Genomic DNA, 19,287 nt, shown 5'->3' on the forward strand with positions numbered 1-19,287 from the left:
GATGACAGTTTTACCACATAGCCATGTCAGTCAGAGACGGACTGGCCATAGGGCAGTTCGGACAAATGCCAGATGAGCTGGTCCATCTTTTGCTTTGTGCCTCTGTCTAAATTGGGGGTTTTGCACAGAATGAAAATTATTTGGCTAATAATGGGCGCCTCGAGAAAAAATAGGGCCGGTATGGGAGCCTCAAGGAAAATAATGGGCCGTTGTTATGGAAAGGCCTGGGCCGATTTCTGATCCCAGTCCGTCCCTGTTGTCAGTGTTACCACATTTCCAAACTCAGTGACAGGGCCCATCTCTGTCTACCCAGTGAATTGTGCTCATAAGACCACAGGTTTTATAAGTTAAGTCAACGCAATCAGATTGATGAGAGGGAGCTCTCTCCTCATGAAATGAGATTCAAAATGAGAAAATCTAATAAAGGCAGCTGAAGGCCTGGCAGTGCACATCATGTTAAATCTGATTATGATTATATGGTCGGCCAGCAGGTGAGGACCACATAACACACAGAGTACAGCTATTTGAAAGACCTCTGTGAAGAAATGATGCATACAGTTCTGAATAATTGTGCAAATGTTTTATTTAATAACATACAGTACATAGTAGCAGCAACAAAAGCTCTGTGCTTACCCAATTCAACATAAACAAATGACAACCAAATTGTTTAGAATCGCTTTAACTCAAATAATGACATTTAATTAGCATTTGACAATGTGGAGTTATGTGTAGCTCAGTTGGTAGAGCATGGCACTTGCAACAACAGGGTTGTGGGTTCAATTCCCACGGGGGACCAGTATGAAAAAGGTGTGCTCTCACAACTGTAAGTCACTATGGATAAGTGTCTGCTAAATTACTAAAATGAAATATTTACACACTCGTCTCTAACGGAGGGTTAGTATTTCCAAACAGTCAGAACGTTTAACTTACTTCACCTGCCAATTTTGTCCCTATGTCGGACCTAATTTAATACAAAATATCCACAGGGAAGTATTATCAACATGGACTTTAGTACACTGGTCTGTATATCAGTTTCTATTTCCTGTTTTTATTTTCAATACTGATGCAATTCGCACGTGACGAGCACTTGCCCAATATGGCCGAGCCGAACCACGGACCGAACGGCAAACAGCTATTGTTTACATATTGTGCAGCACGTGCAATGAGTCAAGAGATTGAAAATACAAACGACAGAACCTACCGGCACCGCAAAAAGTCAGGTAAACAACACTTTGCTGTGGATACCCTATCTCCACCTACCACCAGAAGGACCAACAGCACATTCAAGCAGTAAAGTATGTGTAAATATAATTTTATTCAACATTTTGGCTTATAGAGAATATTGTTTATTTTTTTAGGGCGACTTTGGTCAGACTGACAATCATGGAGTAAGCATGGTAACAGTCTGATGTTTAGGCAAGTGGTCCCCCATTTCTAGAAACATGTATCATTATAATGGCACATATGGTTTGGTCATTTCACATTATAAGGTAAACACTTCTCCTTCACATCACTGAAGGCCCTTAAAAGGCAACAGTAAATGTATTTGATAAAGTTTAGGGTGTCCGTCCATGTTACTGTCGGTAATGCTCAGCGATTTTGGACAAATGCTGGTCAGACTGACAATCATGGAGTAAGTTGGCTGTAGAGGGTCGGAAGCCTTCCTTTCTGTTCCTCTGTGGCCTCTCTGAAGAAGGCCGAAAGCCAAAACACGTTGGCTATACCTTTTGCAATAAATACACTTTTTGAATTTAATTCCATTTGTCCTCCAAGTGTTCCAGAATCTCCTCTCAACCTGTTTGCTCCTCAACTCATGCACTTCGGTTGGAAAGGGAGGTAGAGGCAGTGATCCCTTCTCTTTGCCTCTCTGGAACAAGACAGTCAGTCAGCCATCTTGTTTGATTCAGAGTAGAATCTCCTGCTCTTTATCATCATCAGCAGCTGTCTCCTCCCCCTCGTCTTCATTATGACATAATAGTGGTACTTCCAGGTCTTGGCTGTTTTTAACGGGCAGCTGTCTCAACGAGTGAATTTTACCTGGAGTACATTAGAAAAAGGACACCCAATTACTGGATATGAATGACAGCTTGTTGAAATACCTTTCCATTACCCTCGGTACCTTCAGCAGCGCTGGCTTGATTAACAAGCAATTACAACATACCTAATATACTGACTACACCAGGGATAGATTGACAACAATTTGCTTTCATTTTACAGTGTAGGATACCACATATAGTAATTGTATGAACACTTACTTTTGGAATAGTAGGTCTTCAGCCCCACATGCAGGGAGATGCCAGAAACACAGACAGCGAAACCCATCAAGTTGAGTCCACTCATCCTGTCCCCCATCAGGCCTGCTGCCAGCAGCAGAGTACACGCCTCCTAGTGGGGACAGCGAGGGTACGTTAGGGGGAGATGAAAAATACACTTTGAATAAAGAGTGTAGGGGAGGTGAAACAAGGAGTGCTTGAGACAGAGGGAGAGATGGTGTAAAAGGAAGCAATTTAAGTGAGGGAGCTGAAGGGATACAGAGAGGGTAACTTGTGATATACTGTGTTACCCTCCTTACCTTAAAGATCCCTGCTATGGATAAAGTGAGACTGGAGGTCTTTGAGACTAGCAGGAACTCGGAGAAGCCCAGGCCAAAGGCCAGTGATCCGCCGATACTCAGCATGACCAGAGTGTAGAGCAGGGGAGAGAGCTCATTCACACGGAACAGCTTCTCTGAGGTACTTAGGCTCAGCCCTGCAGACAGAATCAGATGGAGAGAAATGGATAGGTACTGACACACAGATAGAGGCACTTATGTCATGCCCAGACTGACAGGCATGGATTATCACAAACAGGTTAGAGAGAATCATAGTAAAAGTTTTACCTTCGTTGAAGAGGAAGAGTGGGAAGAGGCCCATGAACATGAGTGGCTGTAGATGGTACATGGTGTCTATTGGGTTCTGGAGCCCTGTGGGAGTGGAATGTGGAAGAGTGGGGTTACTGGGCTGAATGTCTAATCAGGAAATAAAAGGACAAGTCCAAACAACAACACAATGACGCTCGGTAACTAGTCTCCCTAGGCAGAAGGGTTGCCTCCCACATTAACCATGTTCCGACATCCACTGTTTCCCGGTTTGGGATATCTGAGACTAGGTGTTAACTGACCCAGCTCTGCTTTCTGCATCAGGACCTGCGTGAGGGTCCACCGGATCCCGCCGATGAACGATGCCAACAGTACCATGATGAAGCCCTTCAGGTTGAACTGGGTCGACTTGAAGGTGAACATGAATAGGCCGCTGGCTATCAGAAGGACCACCACGATCAGGTATGGGTTCTGTAAAAACAGTAACTTGGGGGTCAGAACAGAAACCTTTCGTCCACATGCATACATTATGCACTTCCTCATCTTCTCACATCAAGGGCATGGAACCAGAGTACACAACCATATATATATATAAAATACACACACATTTCACAAAGTGCATATACACATAGTTAGATACACCTGAAGGGAATGGAACTTCCTCCTATGCATGAAAAGAGAATCCATTCACTGAATCCTATAGCTCGTTAGAACATTGGAAAGTGAGTGTCTTGGTGGGAAGATTGCAACCGCAGAGACTTCAATGAGGCAAGTCTTGCCTTTGTAGTAATGAATGAGCCAGATATTACACAGTGTAATTTGTGAGGGGGTGTGGTAAGAAAGTCTTTAATGAGAATGGGCTAGCCATGTGAGCGGCTACAGTACACCTAGGTATAAGGGATGTGCATCTTTCCCTTTCAAGACGATTCAATACGTATCTAACGTTGAATACATGGGCTCCGATACAATACCAGAACGATAGTCTACGTTTTAGTTGACAACAATTCGGTGCGATTCGGGTTGGATTCGAGGAATGAACCGATGTGGTTCGATGTGATGCAATGCACCAACATTTGTTGCATAAACACATTCATTTTCCATTCTAAATGAAAAACTGTTGCTGATGGAGCTGGATCTGTCTGAGCTGACTTCTGTGTGTGTGTGTGTGTAAATTATGTATATTTCTATGATGTATGTATGCACCTGAGCTGAGCCATAAGGGAAACTTCGATGCTACATTTTTACAAATGAAAGAAAAATGAAAAGTTGAAATGTCAAAAAGTACTCAACCCCTTTGTTATGGCAAGGCTAAATACGGTCAGGAGTAACAATGTGCTTAAAAAGTTACATGGACCTACCCTGTGTGCAATACTAGTGTTTAGCATGAATGACTACCTCATCTCTGTACCCCACACATAATTATCTGGAAGGTCCCTCAGTCGAGCAATGAATTTCAAACAGATTCAACCAAGCCAATGGTGACTTTAAAACAGCTACATTTAACGGCTGTGATAGGAGAAAACTGAGGATGGATCAACAACATTGTAGGTACTCCACAATACTAATCTAATTGACAGAGTGAAAAGGAAGCCTTATTTTGCATTTCATACCTGTTCTACTTTTAACATAAATACAGAACATTGTACTTATTTTTCGTCAAAGTTCAGCAACATTTTATTATAAAAGCCAGGATTCGAACGCGGATTTGGACAATGCACCATTTAAAAGTAATTTCCGATTGAACCGACATATGCAGCGTTTACTGTGAATGTGGTCTCTGCGAACGCAGGAACACTGTCTTTCAAACATGTAGTATGAACAAAGAGTGAATTTTAAATGCAATTGTCTGTCATGCAACACCCATAAATACTACTGGATAAATAATGACCAAGAAGAAACAACAACAGTTAGCCTATCTCAAGTGAAATTGACTTACCGGGTGCTCTAGTTTAAAAACCAATGAGAAGAAGAGGATGAAGAGCACTGCAGAAGACTTGGTCATTGTGTACCTGGAGGAAACATACAAAGACATTCTAATGGTATTCAGAACATTGATGATCAAAGTTAGGTAGATACATACAGTGCCTTCAGGAAGTATTCATACCCCTTGATTTATTCTACATTTTGTTGTGTTACAGCCCCAATTCAAAAATGTATTAAATAAATAAAACAGCTCACCCATCTACACACAATAACACAGAGAAAATATGTTTTAAGACATTTTTCAAAATGTATTGAAAATGAGATACAAAAATCTAATTTACATAAGTATTCATAACTCTGAGTCAATACATGTTAGAACCACCTTTGGCAGCGAATACAGCTGTGAGTTTTTCTGGGTATGTCTCTTGGAGCTTTGCACACCTGGATTGTACATTATTTGCATATGATTCTTTTTTAGAATTCTTCAAGCTCTGTCAAGTTGGTTGTTGATCATTGCTAAACAGCCATTTTCAAGTCTTGCCATAAATGTTCAAGTCGATTTAAGTCAAAACTGTAACTAGGCCACTCAGGAACATTCAATGTCATATTAGTAAGTAACTCCAGTGTATATTTGGCCATGTGTTTTAGGTTATTGTCTTGCTGAAAGGTGAATTTGTCTCCCAATGTCTTTTGGAAAGCAGATTGAACAAGGTTTTCCTCCAGGATTTTGCCTGTGCTTAGCTCTATTCCGTTTATTTTTATCCTAAACAACTTAATAGTTCTTGCCGATGACAAGCATACCCATAACATGATGTAGCCACCACCATGCTTGAAAACATGAAGAGAGGTACTCAGTAATGTGTTGTGTTTGCCCCAAACATAACGCTTTATATTCAGGACATATAGTTCATTTCTTTGCATTACTTCTTTTCACTCTGTCAATTAGGTTAGTATTGTGGAGTAACTACAATGTTGTTCAACTCTAACTGTTTTAAAGTCACTATTGGCCTCATGGTGAAATCCCTGAGGGGTTTCTTTCCTCTCCGGCAACTGAGTTAGGAAGGACGTCTGTTTCTTTTTAGTGACTGGGTGGATTGACTCACCATGCTCAAAGGGATATTCAATGTGTATTTTTGTTGCTCTTCCAATATGTGTCCTTTTTGCGAGGCATTGGAAAACCTCCCTGGCCTTTGCGGTTGAATCTGAGTTTGAAATTCACTGCTCGACTGAGGGACCTTACAGATAATTGTGTGTGTGTGGGGTACAGAGATGAGGTAGTCATTAAAAAATTATGTTAAACCCTATTATTGCACAGAGTGAGTCCATGCAATTTATTATGTCACTTGTTAAGCACATTTTTACTCCTGATCTTATTTAGCCTTGCCATAACAAAGGGGTTGAATACTTACTGACTCAAAACTTTTTTTATTCATTTTAAACATTTCTAAAAACATAATTCCACTTTGACATTATGGGGAATTGTGTGTACTGTAGGCCAATGACACAAATGTAAATGTATTCCATTTTAGATTCAAGCTGAAACAAAATGCAGAAAAGGTGAAGGGGTGTGAATACTTTCTGAAGCCACTGTAGTAAACACACACACACTTACAAGCTGATGGTGATGAAGAGGAAGCTCCAATTGGAGAGTCCAATGTCCAGCGCTGTTGCAATGGCTGAAAGAGACAGCTTTTTAGGACTGTTGATCATATCATGGCACACTGTTTTATTCCTACTAACAAAGGGTTTCTTTCTTACTGACAGGAAGGTGAATGCCTCATGAGATTAGCTCAACTGTTGTACCCCATCAGAGGGGTGAAATATACTGTACAACAATATAAATGCAACATGTAAAGTGTTGGTCCCATGTTTCATGAGCTGAAATAAAAAATTCCCAGAAATGTTCCATATGCACAAAAATATTATTTCTCTCAAATTTTGAGCCCAAATGTGTTTACATCCCTGTTAGTGAACATTTCTCCTTTACCAAGATAATTCTTCCACCTGCCAGGTGTGGCATATCAAGAAGCTGATTAAACAGAATGATGATTACACAGGTGCACCTTGTGCTGGGGAAAATAAAAAGGCACTAAAATGTGCAGTTTTGTCACAACACAATGCCACAGATGTCTCAAGTTTTGAGGGAGCATGCAATTGGCATGCTGACTGCAGGAATGTCCACCTGAGCTGGTTGCCAGATAATTGAATCATACTTTCTCTACGATAAGCCGCCTCCAACATCGTTTTAGAGAATTTGGCAGTATGTCCAACCGGCCTCACAACCGCAGACCAAGCGTCACCACACCAGCCCAGGACCTTCACATCCGGCTTCTTCCCCTGTGGGATCGTCTGCGACCAGCCACCCGAACAGCTGATTAAACTGAGGAGTATTTCTGTCTGTAAAAAAGCCCTTTTGTGGGGAAAAACTAACTCTGATTGGCCCTCCAAGGCCCACCCATGGCTGCGCCCCTGCCCAGTCATGTGAAATCCATAGATTAGGACCTAGTTCATTTATTTCAATTGACTGATTTCCTTATATGAACTGTACAGTGAGGGAAAAAAGTATTTGATCCCCTACTGATTTTGTACATTTGCCCACTGACAAAGAAATGATCAGTCTATAATTTTAATGGTAGGTTTATTTGAACAGTGAGAGACAGAATAACAAAAAAATCCAGAAAAACACATGTCAAATGTTATAAAATGATTTGCATTTTAATCAGGGAAATAAGTATTTGACCCCTCTGCAAAACATGACTTGGTGGCAAAACCCTTGTTGGCAATCACAGAGGTCAGACGTTTCTTGTAGTTGGCCACCAGGTTTGCACACATCTCAGGAGGGATTTTGTCCCACTCCTCTTTGCAGATCTTCTCCAAGTCATTAAGGTTTCGAGGCTGACGTTTGGCAACTCGAACCTTCAGCTCCCTCCACAGATTTTCTATGGGATTAAGGTCTGGAGACTGGCTAGGCCACTCCAGGACCTTAATGTGCTTCTTCTTGAGCCACTCCTTTGTTGCCTTGGCCGTGTGTTTTGGGTCATTGTCATGCTGGAATACCCATCCACGACCCATTTTCAATGCCCTGGCTGAGGGAAGGAGGTTCTCACCCAAGATTTGACGGTACATGGCCCCGTCCATCGTCCCTTTGATGCGGTGAAGTTGTCCTGTCCCCTTAGCAGAAAAACACCCCCAAAGCATAATGTTTCCACCTCCATGTTTGACGGTGGGGATGGTGTTCTTGGGATCGTAGGCAGCATTCCTCCTCCTCCAAACACAGCGAGTTTAGTTGATGCCAAAGAGCTCCATTTTGGTCTCATCTGACCACAACACTTTCACTCAGTTGTCCTCTGAATCATTCAGATGTTCATTGGCAAACTTCAGACGGGCATGTATATGTGCTTTCTTGAGCAGGGGGACCTTGCGGGCGCTGCAGGATTTCAGTCCTTCACGGCGTAGTGTGTTACCAATTGTTTTCTTGGTGACTATGGTCCCAGCTGCCTTGAGATCATTGACAAGATCCTCTCATGTAGTTCTGGGCTGATTCCTCACCGTTCTCATGATCATTGCAACTCCACGAGGTGAGATCTTGCATGGAGCCCCAGGCCGAGGGAGATTGACAGTTCTTTTGTTTCTTCCATTTGCGAATAATCTCACCAACTGTTGTCACCTTCTCACCAAGCTGCTTGGCGATGGTCTTGTAGCCCATTCCAGCCTTGTGTAGGTCTACAATCTTGTCCCTGACATCCTTGGAGAGCTCTTTGGTCTTGGCTATGGTGGAGAGTTTGGAATCTGATTGATTGATTGCTTCTGTGGACAGGTGTCTTTTATACAAGTAACAAGGTGAGATTAGGATCACACTCTTAAAGGGAGTGCTCCTAATCTCAGCTCGTGACCTGTATAAAAAGACACCTGGGAGCCAGAAATCTTTCTGATTGAGAGGGGGTCAAATACTTATTTCCCTCATTACAATACAAATCAATTTATAACATTTTTGACGTTCGTTTTTCTGGATTTTTTTGTTGTTATTCTGTCTCTCACTGTTCAAATAAACCTACCATTAAAATGATGACATTTCTTTGTCAGTGGGCAAACGTACAAAATCAGCAGGGGATCAAATACTTTTTCCCCTCACTGTAACTCAGTAAAATCTTTGAAATTGTTGCATGTTTCTTCAGTATACAAAGCAGTATCAATTAGTTAGTCAGCCAACTTTGATTAACAACCAGAAATAACTTGATTTTCTGGTTCATTTATGAAATCTAAACTTAGATGCGTTTTTGGTTGTTGAGTCGATTAGACCATGCACATTTTCAGTGCATCTATATTTAGGCAAGTTAGATGGCTAACTCATTGATCCTGCTTTGTAGTATACCCCTCAAAACCTCAAATACAGTATATGGTTGTTTTACGCCTTTGTTTGTATCCACTACAAGGCCATGGTGTTTACCAATGGAACAGCAAGAGGAACTGCCCTTCCCTACCTTTAGGCTCAAACCCTGCACCCCAACCCGAGCACTCTGTTCTGCCACCTCAGGTCTCTTGGCCCTCCCACCCTTACGGGATGGCAGCTGACCATCAATGATATCAAAATTATAGTTTTAACCAGGTTTTCAGCCTATACAGTTTTTGTTTACAATTACTCCCACTCAGCCCAGTCCAAGCTCTTCTCTGTCCTGGCACCCCAATGGTGGAACCAGCTTCCCCCTGAAGCTAAGACAGCAGAGTCCCTGCCCATCTTCCAAAAACATCTGAAACCCTACCTCTTCAAACAGTATCTTAAATAATCCTCCTCCTCACCTCAACCCCCCCCCCCACACAAAAAAAATAACAAAAAGAACTGAACCAGCACTTGTACTACTTGACTTACTTTCTATGCCTGTGCTATGTGGTTATCCCACCTAGCTAACTTAAGATGAATGCACTAACTGTAAGTCGTTCTGGATAAGAGCATCTGCAAAATGACTCAAATGTAAACAAACATTGTATAGGCTGAAAACATGGTTAAAACTATAATTTCGATCTCATGGATGGTCAGTCCTTCCATCCATAGCTCTGTCTATGAATTTGAGAGTGGATACATTTCTCCAACCCCATCCCTCAGCTATTTACCAAATAGGTGGCGGGTGTGACCACTGTTATAGTTTGAACTGCAGATTGCCCCTTTAAGATGTATTTAAGTAGTTACAGCCTAGATTAGTAGAGAGAAGAGCAGACAGTGGTATCTTATCACACAGACGGACTATGCCTTTTATTATGCAGACTGAAGTCCATGTTGATTATATCGTGTCACATACAACTCAAACTGTTTGGCGTACATTCTTCTAATATATGCACTCACCGACTGGGGCAACCTTTGTGAGGTAGTCTGTCCAGTTCAACATGACCCGAGGCTTCCCTGTCCAGCATTGCATGGCCGAGCGGGTCAGGGTAGAGAGACAGAATATTATGGTGAGGTGGACCAGCGTCATAAACAGTGGGTAGTGGAAGCCCTGAGAGAAAGAGGGAAAGGGATGGGAACAGTGACAGTGAGTTAAGCTACATGGCACTGCATGCAAAGCAAACATACCAAGATCACAATGTTATGTCGCATGAGGAGTGTGAGCCAGCCTCAGACTGACCTTCATCAGCCACTTGTTATAAAAGGTGATGCCGATGGAGAAGACATAGTAAACGAGGACCAGGCCCACAGTGCGGACAGCCCGGCATAGGAACTGGACAGGGCAAGCCATGGTGCTGCTTCACCCTTCCCCACAGGAACTACTGCAGAGGCACTGTCTTCAAACAGGAGCAATGTGCTGAAAGCGGGGAAGGGAGAGAAGAGCGAAAAAGATGGGATAAGTTGACAATATAATTAAAGACAAAATAACTGATATAATTTGCTGCTGGCTGAGCATGTGACTGCGTTGAGGAATCTGTTTGACCAGTCTTATCAGTGAGTAATGAGCATACTCCCAGCTGTATGTTAGCACTGACACAGCCATAGTGTGTTGTGGGGATACTGTACATGAACGTGCTGATTTTTTTTCTCATAATTAATATTGTAGCTATAATCTCAGATAAGCCTATGTTGCCAAACTAAATAGATGCATTGCTGCTGATGATGAAGGCACTGGAAAACATAAACCTGAGCCATATGGCATGGCTAACAAAGCACATAAAATATGGAGGGGCAAGCCACTGGGGAAGACAGTGGATAACTTGTTAGCTGGCTAGTTACAATGGCTAGCTGAACCAGATATCTTATGAAAACATTTTAAACTCTAGCTATTGTCTGACTGAACTCACCTGCTTGCGAACGGCGGCGAAAGCAGGTAAACTAGCTAGCTAACTAACGTTAGCTAAGCAAAGTGTGACCGGTCCTGTTAACTGCTATACAAAGCTGCGTCTAAATAACGTACCGTTGGCTAGCTAGCTTAGCTATCAAGTGATGCATATAAACACATGGCTGTACAGAGTAATTGAACATTGTTTTACTTTCCAAATTACAGTAACGTTACTTTGTTGTTGCCGTTAGTCCACTCTACACACGGGCCACGGCATCGATTCATCAGTACAAACCGCAGGCTCTACGTGGACTAAGCGCAGCCAGACAAGCGATGCACTTGATTTTGCTTGCTAGACGCGCGTCGGTGCTTGGTGGAATGTAGACCTTGGTCCAATGCAATGGATCACTCTGCCTACCCGGTCCAATGGGTGACCTGAATCAAGTGCGCCCGACTCCAGCACTGCAGCTAGGTGGCAGTATTTTTGTTTTTTCCAAGCAAAACAACGTAGCCAGTTGCTGTAGCTACTTCCGGCAACTACAGCGAAGAAGAAATTGACAATTTGGTTGAGGAGTTGTTGTCATTGATATAAAGTCAAAAATCTGCCACAACGCAACAAAACAAATAAACTGCCAGGACTCCAATTGCATCTAACCTGCACGTTTTGCGAAATATCGTTGAGCACACTGGGTTTTGTTACTAGTTAGATAATCCCATAGCCAGCTAGCGTTAGCTACAATTGCTAGCTCTAGTACACCGTTGGGTCTGTGAGGATGGCGGAGGAGGAAGACGAAGCTGGTTTTGACGAGGATTTGGATGACGGGGCGGGTGGAGCCGATGGGAACCACGGCAAAAGGAAAAGGCTGTTCTCTAAAGAACTTCGGTGTATGATGTATGGATTTGGAGATGACCAGAATCCCTACACCGAGTCAGTGGACATCCTGGAGGACCTTGTGATCGAATTCGTCACGGAGATGACACACAAAGCCATGTCCATCGGACGCCAGGGCCGTGTCCAGGTGGAGGACATTGTTTTTCTTATCCGGAAAGATCCAAGGAAGTTTGCCAGAGTGAAAGACCTCTTGACGATGAACGAGGAGCTGAAGAGAGCCCGCAAGGCCTTTGACGAAGCGAACTATGGCTCTTAGGGCCTTTGGTAGAGGGATTTGGCCTTCACCGCAAATACGTCTTCTTTCCCTTTTTTAAACTACTCTTTCACTTCATTTGACATGTTTTTTTTAGGATTTAAAGTTTGTTGTTGCAGATGTGGATACTGTTCATTGACCATCCACTTGTGACTAAAGATATGTTTGTGCTCATGTGAAATGCTTATGCCTTCTATAGACAACTTTCTATTTTTATTTAACTAGGCAAGTCAGTTAATTAAGAACAAATTCTTATTTACAATGACGGCCTAGGATCAGGGGTAGAAAGACAGATTTTTACCTTGTCAGCTTGGTGATTCGATCTAGCAACCTTTCGGTTACTGGCCCAATGCTCTATCCACAAGGCTACCAGCCGCCCCATTAACATACACACATCTAATACTAGAAAGTAGTTTTATTTATGGTATACTCTGCCTTATCCACAGAAGGATATCACATTACAGTATCAATCATTAGGTCCTGTGAGGAAATGTCTCTTAGGTGAGAATTGTTGTCCTGTTTATCAGTAAGGATAGTGACATAATGGTGGAATGGACATTTATGAATAAAGTAACTCCCACTCCTTGACGCTTTCATCCATCCTTTACTGTGAGATTTCAGGACATGGGCCCAGAGCGGAGTTCAAATGTAGACTTTCTATATTAATCCATGGATGGGTTGTCTCCTGAAACGTTTCACTTTCGCTACATTTGCTATAACATCTACTAAAGAAATGTATGTGACCAATACAATTTGATTTCTACACCTTGAAACAATGGATATAGCTTCAAAACTTAAATGTTTTGTTTAATTTGTGCAAATGAACGCACAAATTCTGTAGATGGACCTTATTGTGAATGGAATAAAACCCTCTGAATGTTACTTTAATTATCTCCGCAGGACTAAGGGCTCAGACACACCTATAGGGTTTGCTGGCCGAGAGTACATCTGAACCTAATTTGCGAACCGAGTGTGCACTGAATTTACATGTGAAATGTTGGCAGTCAGACATCTACAGTGGGTGGTCCTTAAAACAGCGTGCTGAATGATTGGCAGATGAACACTAGATCTAAATTAGGTGTGATGTGTTTGAGCCTTAAAGGTACGTTTCTACATTTTCCAACGTCATATTCATGAGCACCAACATCAACATATGTGAAAATGGTGTGTTTCTATGTTTTGTAGGTAAAAAGAGGAAGAAAGTAATATTCATACTCAATGACTTATTTCACATACAGTTGAAGGCGGAAGTTTACATATACCTCAGCCAAAGACATTTAAACTCAGTTTTTCACAATTCCTGACATTTAATCCCAGTAAAAATTCCCTGTCTTAGGTCAGTTAGGATCACCACTTCATTTTAAGAATGTGAATGTCATAGTAGAGAGTAGAGAGAATGATTTATTTCAGCTTTAATTTCTTTCATCACATTCCCAGTGGGTCAGAAGTTTACATACACTCAATTAGCATTTGGTAGCATTGCCTTTTAAATTGTTTAACTTGAGTCAAACATTTTGGGTAGCCTTCCACAAGCTTCCCACAATGAGTTGGGTGAATTTTGGCCCATTCCTCCTGACAGAGTTGGTGTAACTGAGTCAGGTTTGTAGGCCTCCTTGCTCACACACACTTTCAGTTCTGCCCACAAATTTTCTATAGGATTGAGGTCAGGGCTTTGTGATGTCCACTCCAATACCTTGACATTGTTGTCCTTAAGCCATTTTGCCACAACTTTGGAAGTATGCTTGGGGTCATTGTCCATTTGGAAGACCCATTTGCGACCAAGCTTTAACTTCCTGAATGATGTCTTCAGATGTTGCTTCAATATATCCACATAATACTCATGATGCCATCTATTTTGTGAAGTGCACCAGTCCCTCCTGCAGCAAAGCACCCCACAACATGATGCTGTCACCCCCACGCTTCATGGTTGGGATGGTGTTCTTCGGCTTGCAAGCCTCCCCCTTTTTCTTCCAAACATAACAATGGTCATTATGGCCAAACAGTTCTATTTTTGTTTCATCAGACCAGAGGACATTTTTCCAAAAAGTATGATCTTTGTCCCCATGTGAGTTGCAAACCGTAGTCTGGCTTTTTTATGGCGGTTTTGGAGCAGTGGCTTCTTCCTTGCTGAGCGGCCTTTCAGGTTATGTTGATATAGGACTCATTTTACTGTGGATATAGATTATTTTGTACCTGTTTCCTCCAGCATCTTCACAAGGTCTTTTGCTGTTGTTCTGGGATTGATTTGCACTTTTTGCACCAAAGTACGTTCATCTCGAGGAGATAGAACGCGTCTCCTTCCTGAGCGGTATGACGGCTGCGTGGTCCCATGTTGTTTATACTTGCGTACTATTGTTTGTAGAGATGAATGTGGTACCTTCAGGCGTTTGGAAATTGCTCCCAAGGATGAACCAGACTTGTGGAGGTCTACAATTTTTTTCTGGGGTCTTGGCTGATTTCTTTTGATTTTCCCATGATGCCAAGCAAAAAATATTGAGTTTGAAGGTAGGCCTTGAAATACATCCACAGGCGCACCTCCAATTGACTCAAATGATGTCAATTAGCCTATCAGACGCTTCTAAAGCTATGACATCATTTTCTGGAATTTTCAAAGTTGTTTAAAGGCACAGTCAACTTAGTGTATGTAAACTTCTGACCCACTGGAATTGTGATACATTGACTTATAAGTGAAATAATCTGTCTGTGAACAATTGTTGGAAAAATTACTTGTGTCATGCACAAAGTAGATGTCCTAACCGACTTGCCAAAACTATAGTTTGTTAACAAGAAATTTGTGGAGTGGTTGAAAAACGACTTTTAATGACTCCAACCTAAGTGTATGTAAACTTCCTACTTCAACTGTAAGTGTCCGTTGTGAGGCGTTAGAAAACCACCCTGGTCTTTGTGGTTGAATATGTGTTTGAAATGTACTACTAAACAGATAATTGTGTGTGAGGTACAGAAATCACGTAGTCATTCAAAAACCATGTTAAACACTATTATTGCACACAGAGTGAGTCCATGCAACTTATGTGACTTGTTAAGCACATTTTTCTCCTGAACTTATTTAGGCTTGCCATAACAAAGGATTTAAATACTTATTGACTCAAGCTTTTCGTTTTTAATTAATTTGTAAACATTTCTAAAAACATAATTCCACATTGACATTATGGGGTACTGTGTGTAGGCAGTGATAAAACATCTACGTTTAATCCATTTTAAATTCAGGTTGCAACACAACAACATGTGGAAAAAGTCAAGGGATGTGAATAGTTTCTGAAGGCAGTGTAAGTGTTTCCAATGACATTATCGGTGTGCTTTTAACCAATTTTGAGTAGGCATTGCCTACTAATTGGCTGATGATGTCATTGGAAACTTACTGTATCTTCCTTTATCGTTACATGGAAACGGGTCATTTTCACGTGTTGATGTTGGGATTGTGCTGGAGATGATGAATATGACGTAGAGAAAATGTTGATGTTTGTCCTTTGTTCCTTAACCCACTGTATCAGTAATTCATTTGATTACCTAAAGTTCAGTTTGTATAATGATGAAGAATTTAAACTTGGCAGGAGGTTCCGTGTGGCATATCATTTCATAATATTCATTTTTTAATTTGTGTTTTGCCATAAGTAAATATGCCTGATCTAGCTTTATCTGTTACGCCTTATAGCTGTGTGGGTCAAAGAAAAATGGGGGGGAAAAAAATATATAAAATATTTTTTTATTGATATTCCTCAAAACAATAGCGTACTGACCATAATTATGTCAGACCAACTACCAGTGAGCATGTGTTTGTTCATGTATTATCTCGGTTCAAACAATAGTTTGTAATTACAGTGAAGTGGCAACAGTTGGCCTTGGTCTAAGCAGCTATCACAAGCTGCCCATCTAGACTACATCTAGACTGAACTCCCAGCTTGAGGGTGTTGATGTGGTAAGTGATCCACTGACCCATTCTGTGATGTTGCAGTGAATTTCACATCCTGATTTGGGGGAACAGCAGCAGCTTGGCGTCAGTGGGGCATCATAATCACACGCAAGAAGGGCTCAAAAGCCCTGGTTACCCCCACCAGGTGACTGTCTGTTGAAGAGGTTTAGTTTAATCGAGGTGGACGAACATAGGCAATGGACCAGTAAGGGGCGAAGAGTGAGGGAGAATTGCACTGGGTCAAAAGAGGATCAGAATAGGTCAGCAGGGGGTCAAAGGGATGTCCTTGAGTCTCTCTTTTACTGCACATTTTCCATCATCTTGAGGAATTCTGAAAAAGAGTGACAAATCCATTATGAAAATTATCATTTAAATCACGGTGATGTAATTCATGGTCAATAACAGGCCTAACATTCATTATGAATGTTCATTATCTAACTTCAAGCACCAGCTGTCAGAGCAGCTCACAGATCATTGCACCTGTACATAGCCCATCTGTAAATAGCCCATCCAACTACCTCATCCCCATACTGTATTTATTTATTTATTTTGCTCCTTTGCACCCCAGTATCTCTACTTGCACATTCATCTTCTGCACATCTATCATTCCAGTGTTTAATTGCTATATCTTAATTACCTTGCCACTATGGCCTATTTTATTGCCTTACCTCCCTTATCTTACCTCATTTGCACACACTGTATATACACTTTTTTTCTACTGTATTATTGACTGTATGTTTTGTTTATTCCATGTGTAACTCTGTGCTGTTATATGTGTCGAACTACTTTGCTTTATCTTGGCCAGGTAGCAGTTGTAAATGAGAACTTGTTCTCAACTAGCCTACCTGGTAAAATAAAGGTGGAATAAAAATGTAAAAATAAAATGAGAATGCTGGTCAATATGTAGGCTAATTGTCCAATCAGCATCACCATTATTATTATGAAAGGCGTCGTAGCTTTGTCATACCATCAAAGTCCAGCATGCCATCAGCGTTCTTGTCTCCATCCTTCAGCAGCTCATCAATCTCCTCCTCTGAGATTTGCTCGCCCGTGCTGCGGATGATGATGGCGAACTCTTCTCTGTCGATGTAGCCGTCGGCATTCCTGCGTAAGCAACACATATTGGAGGGAGTTTAACAACCTGTTGACATATGAACGTAAACTGTAAAACGTAACCCCTTCACCCTAAAACCGGTGACATACTTGTCGAACACACGGAAACATTCCGCCAACTCTTCCTCAGACTTTCCGGCCTGGTCCTCCTTTAAAAGCCTCACCATCATGACCAAGAACTCCTCGAAGTCGATGGTGCCGCTGCCTGAGGTGAAGGGTCCGATCGATTATGCATCAAGCTCGAAAATAACAGGTAAGTACAACAATATGAAGAGGTATGTATCATGCTCAGGTCACCTGAGCATAACATGGGCATACGTTACCCAAAAGTAGCCTAATTACGCGCCACACTTCACACGTGCCATTTAAACTATATAGCTTACATACATTAATGTAGGTTAATATATAGTATATTTTCGATTCAGCCGTTGCTCACCATCCTCATCGACCTCCTCAATGATTTCATCCAACTCCTGTCTTGTCGGGTTCTGGCCCAACATCCTCATGACCTGACCCAACTCCTTGGTACTGATATCACCGCCACCGTCGGTGTCGAACATGTCGAAGGCAGCCTTGAATTCTGGAATGATGATACGTATCGGGACACTAATTATTGTATTCATTAGACCTGACATATTTAAGTTATTAATTAACGGCAACATGGTTTTGCAATGGACCTACTCACCGTTAAGCATTTCCTCGCTCAAGAATGAGCGGGCCTCCTGTTGTGCATCAGTCTAGAGGAAAAACAGCGCCGCATTTGTCAGGTCATAGCAATTTCTCAAATGGTCACTTATATCTATATTTTTGGGGGGCAACAGTGATGTTATCAGATGAGTGTATTTTTGTCGTATTGACATTCACAAAGGTATCCCCACAAAAGGGTTAGCCTTAGCCTATAGGCATACTGACAAATTTGCCATGCTATTTAAGGCTCAACACATTACCCCCCCCCCCCCCCCTGTATATGGCCATACGGATATACATTCCCGACGGAATTTGTCGCCTTAACACAATCCGCACCCGGACAGCCTTGCTCCCGGACCTTTTAGGTTGTGTGACAGTCTGATACTCAGTATCTACTCAATAAGCACCCATAAACCCATAGCCTATCTAACCTGCGCCTGCTGAACATGCATAACTTTCCTAAAGTCATGCTCCAGAAATACTACTATAAATACTTAATATTATTTGGTTAATTAAGCAATTTAGTGATTTTTATTCATCAAGATGAGATCCAGATAATCATGGTCTAAGGAAATTACTACTGTTTTAGTCGTTTTATACCTTACCCTTTATGAAATAGTGAACATGACTGCAAGAGACAATACATTGTCAAAATGATGGTCAAAAAAATTATTTCCAAATTAGGCAAATTAATCATCTTAATTGCCCATCCAAATGTAACTTGTAAATGTAACCCTATACAAACTCGCTGTTTATTATGCTTTTATTCATGCTTTTATTCATGTAATTGTGTGTTCAAATGATTGGTCTTACCATGGTTGCGAATGAGCTTTCCCCCAAATATCCACAGAAATAAATCCCAAAGGAGTGGTCAATCCGTGTGCACCCCTACACAAAGACTAAACCTCAAGTGAGAGTTCAGACACACTTTAAACTGGTCACTTAAGACACACCCCCGGGTGCTCACAGGACTCCAGATTTAGAATCTTGAACTTGTAGGGTTCTGAGGCCCCCAAAAGCCAATCGAAATCTGGAGTGGACAGTGATGGTCTTGAAGCTACAATCATTTCATTGACGGGGTAAACGTTGCTATAAGGAAGTTTTCAGGTAGATGTCACTATTGAAAGGCAACATTTGTCTTGTGATTGTAAGTGCAGCAGGTTTAAGGTACCTGCATGTAACAGTAGGCCTAGGTATTCCCTGTCAGACACAATGTTTTTGCTCATCAACCTAAACAAATTCTGGTCTCTCTGGTCCCACTCTCAAAGTAACAACATTACGCCTTCTTTTGCAGATTTCCAGAAGGGAACAAAGTAAGCCCTTTTAAACAACATTTGAAAATAATCAATTCGGAAACGTCATTTCTAA

General features: G+C 41.7%; 3 protein-coding genes across 5 annotated transcripts; 1 reads left to right on the forward strand and 2 right to left on the reverse strand.

Annotated features, from left to right (window-relative positions):
- Positions 1-565: 565 nt before the first annotated feature.
- slc35h1 (solute carrier family 35 member H1) lies at positions 566-11,510 on the reverse strand. 3 transcript variants are annotated; one of them, XM_014145950.2, is made up of 10 exons: positions 11,278-11,510; positions 10,399-10,575; positions 10,119-10,269; positions 6,393-6,456; positions 4,794-4,866; positions 3,160-3,328; positions 2,879-2,962; positions 2,573-2,748; positions 2,256-2,385; positions 566-2,037 (listed from the first exon to the last, which is right to left on the reverse strand). In XM_014145950.2, exons 2-10 carry the CDS (start codon positions 10,507-10,509, stop codon positions 1,904-1,906), a joined length of 1,092 nt encoding a protein of 363 aa, XP_014001425.1. In that variant the 5' UTR covers positions 10,510-10,575; positions 11,278-11,510; the 3' UTR covers positions 566-1,903. The 3 variants fall into 3 exon arrangements, with proteins under 3 accessions (XP_014001425.1, XP_014001428.1, XP_014001427.1); XM_014145953.2 differs by having other exon boundaries at positions 11,255-11,414; XM_014145952.2 differs by having other exon boundaries at positions 11,066-11,414.
- Positions 11,511-11,569: 59 nt separating this feature from the next.
- Positions 11,570-12,771, forward strand: taf13 (TATA-box binding protein associated factor 13). Its single transcript, NM_001140921.2, is given in 1 exon segment — positions 11,570-12,771. A coding segment is annotated over 1 exon segment (375 nt). The 5' UTR covers positions 11,570-11,816; the 3' UTR covers positions 12,192-12,771.
- A 3,127-nt stretch (positions 12,772-15,898) lies between these two features.
- Positions 15,899-18,884, reverse strand: LOC106572105 (troponin C, skeletal muscle). The gene is made up of 6 exons (XM_014145948.2): positions 18,733-18,884; positions 17,918-17,969; positions 17,669-17,812; positions 17,323-17,437; positions 17,087-17,223; positions 15,899-16,450 (listed from the first exon to the last, which is right to left on the reverse strand). Exons 1-6 carry the CDS (start codon positions 18,733-18,735, stop codon positions 16,419-16,421), a joined length of 483 nt encoding a protein of 160 aa, XP_014001423.1. The 5' UTR covers positions 18,736-18,884; the 3' UTR covers positions 15,899-16,418.
- Between the last annotated feature and the right edge of the window lie 403 nt (positions 18,885-19,287).

The sequence above is a fragment of the Salmo salar genome, chromosome ssa15 (assembly GCF_905237065.1).
Source record: "Salmo salar chromosome ssa15, Ssal_v3.1, whole genome shotgun sequence".
NCBI lineage: Eukaryota > Metazoa > Chordata > Actinopteri > Salmoniformes > Salmonidae > Salmo > Salmo salar.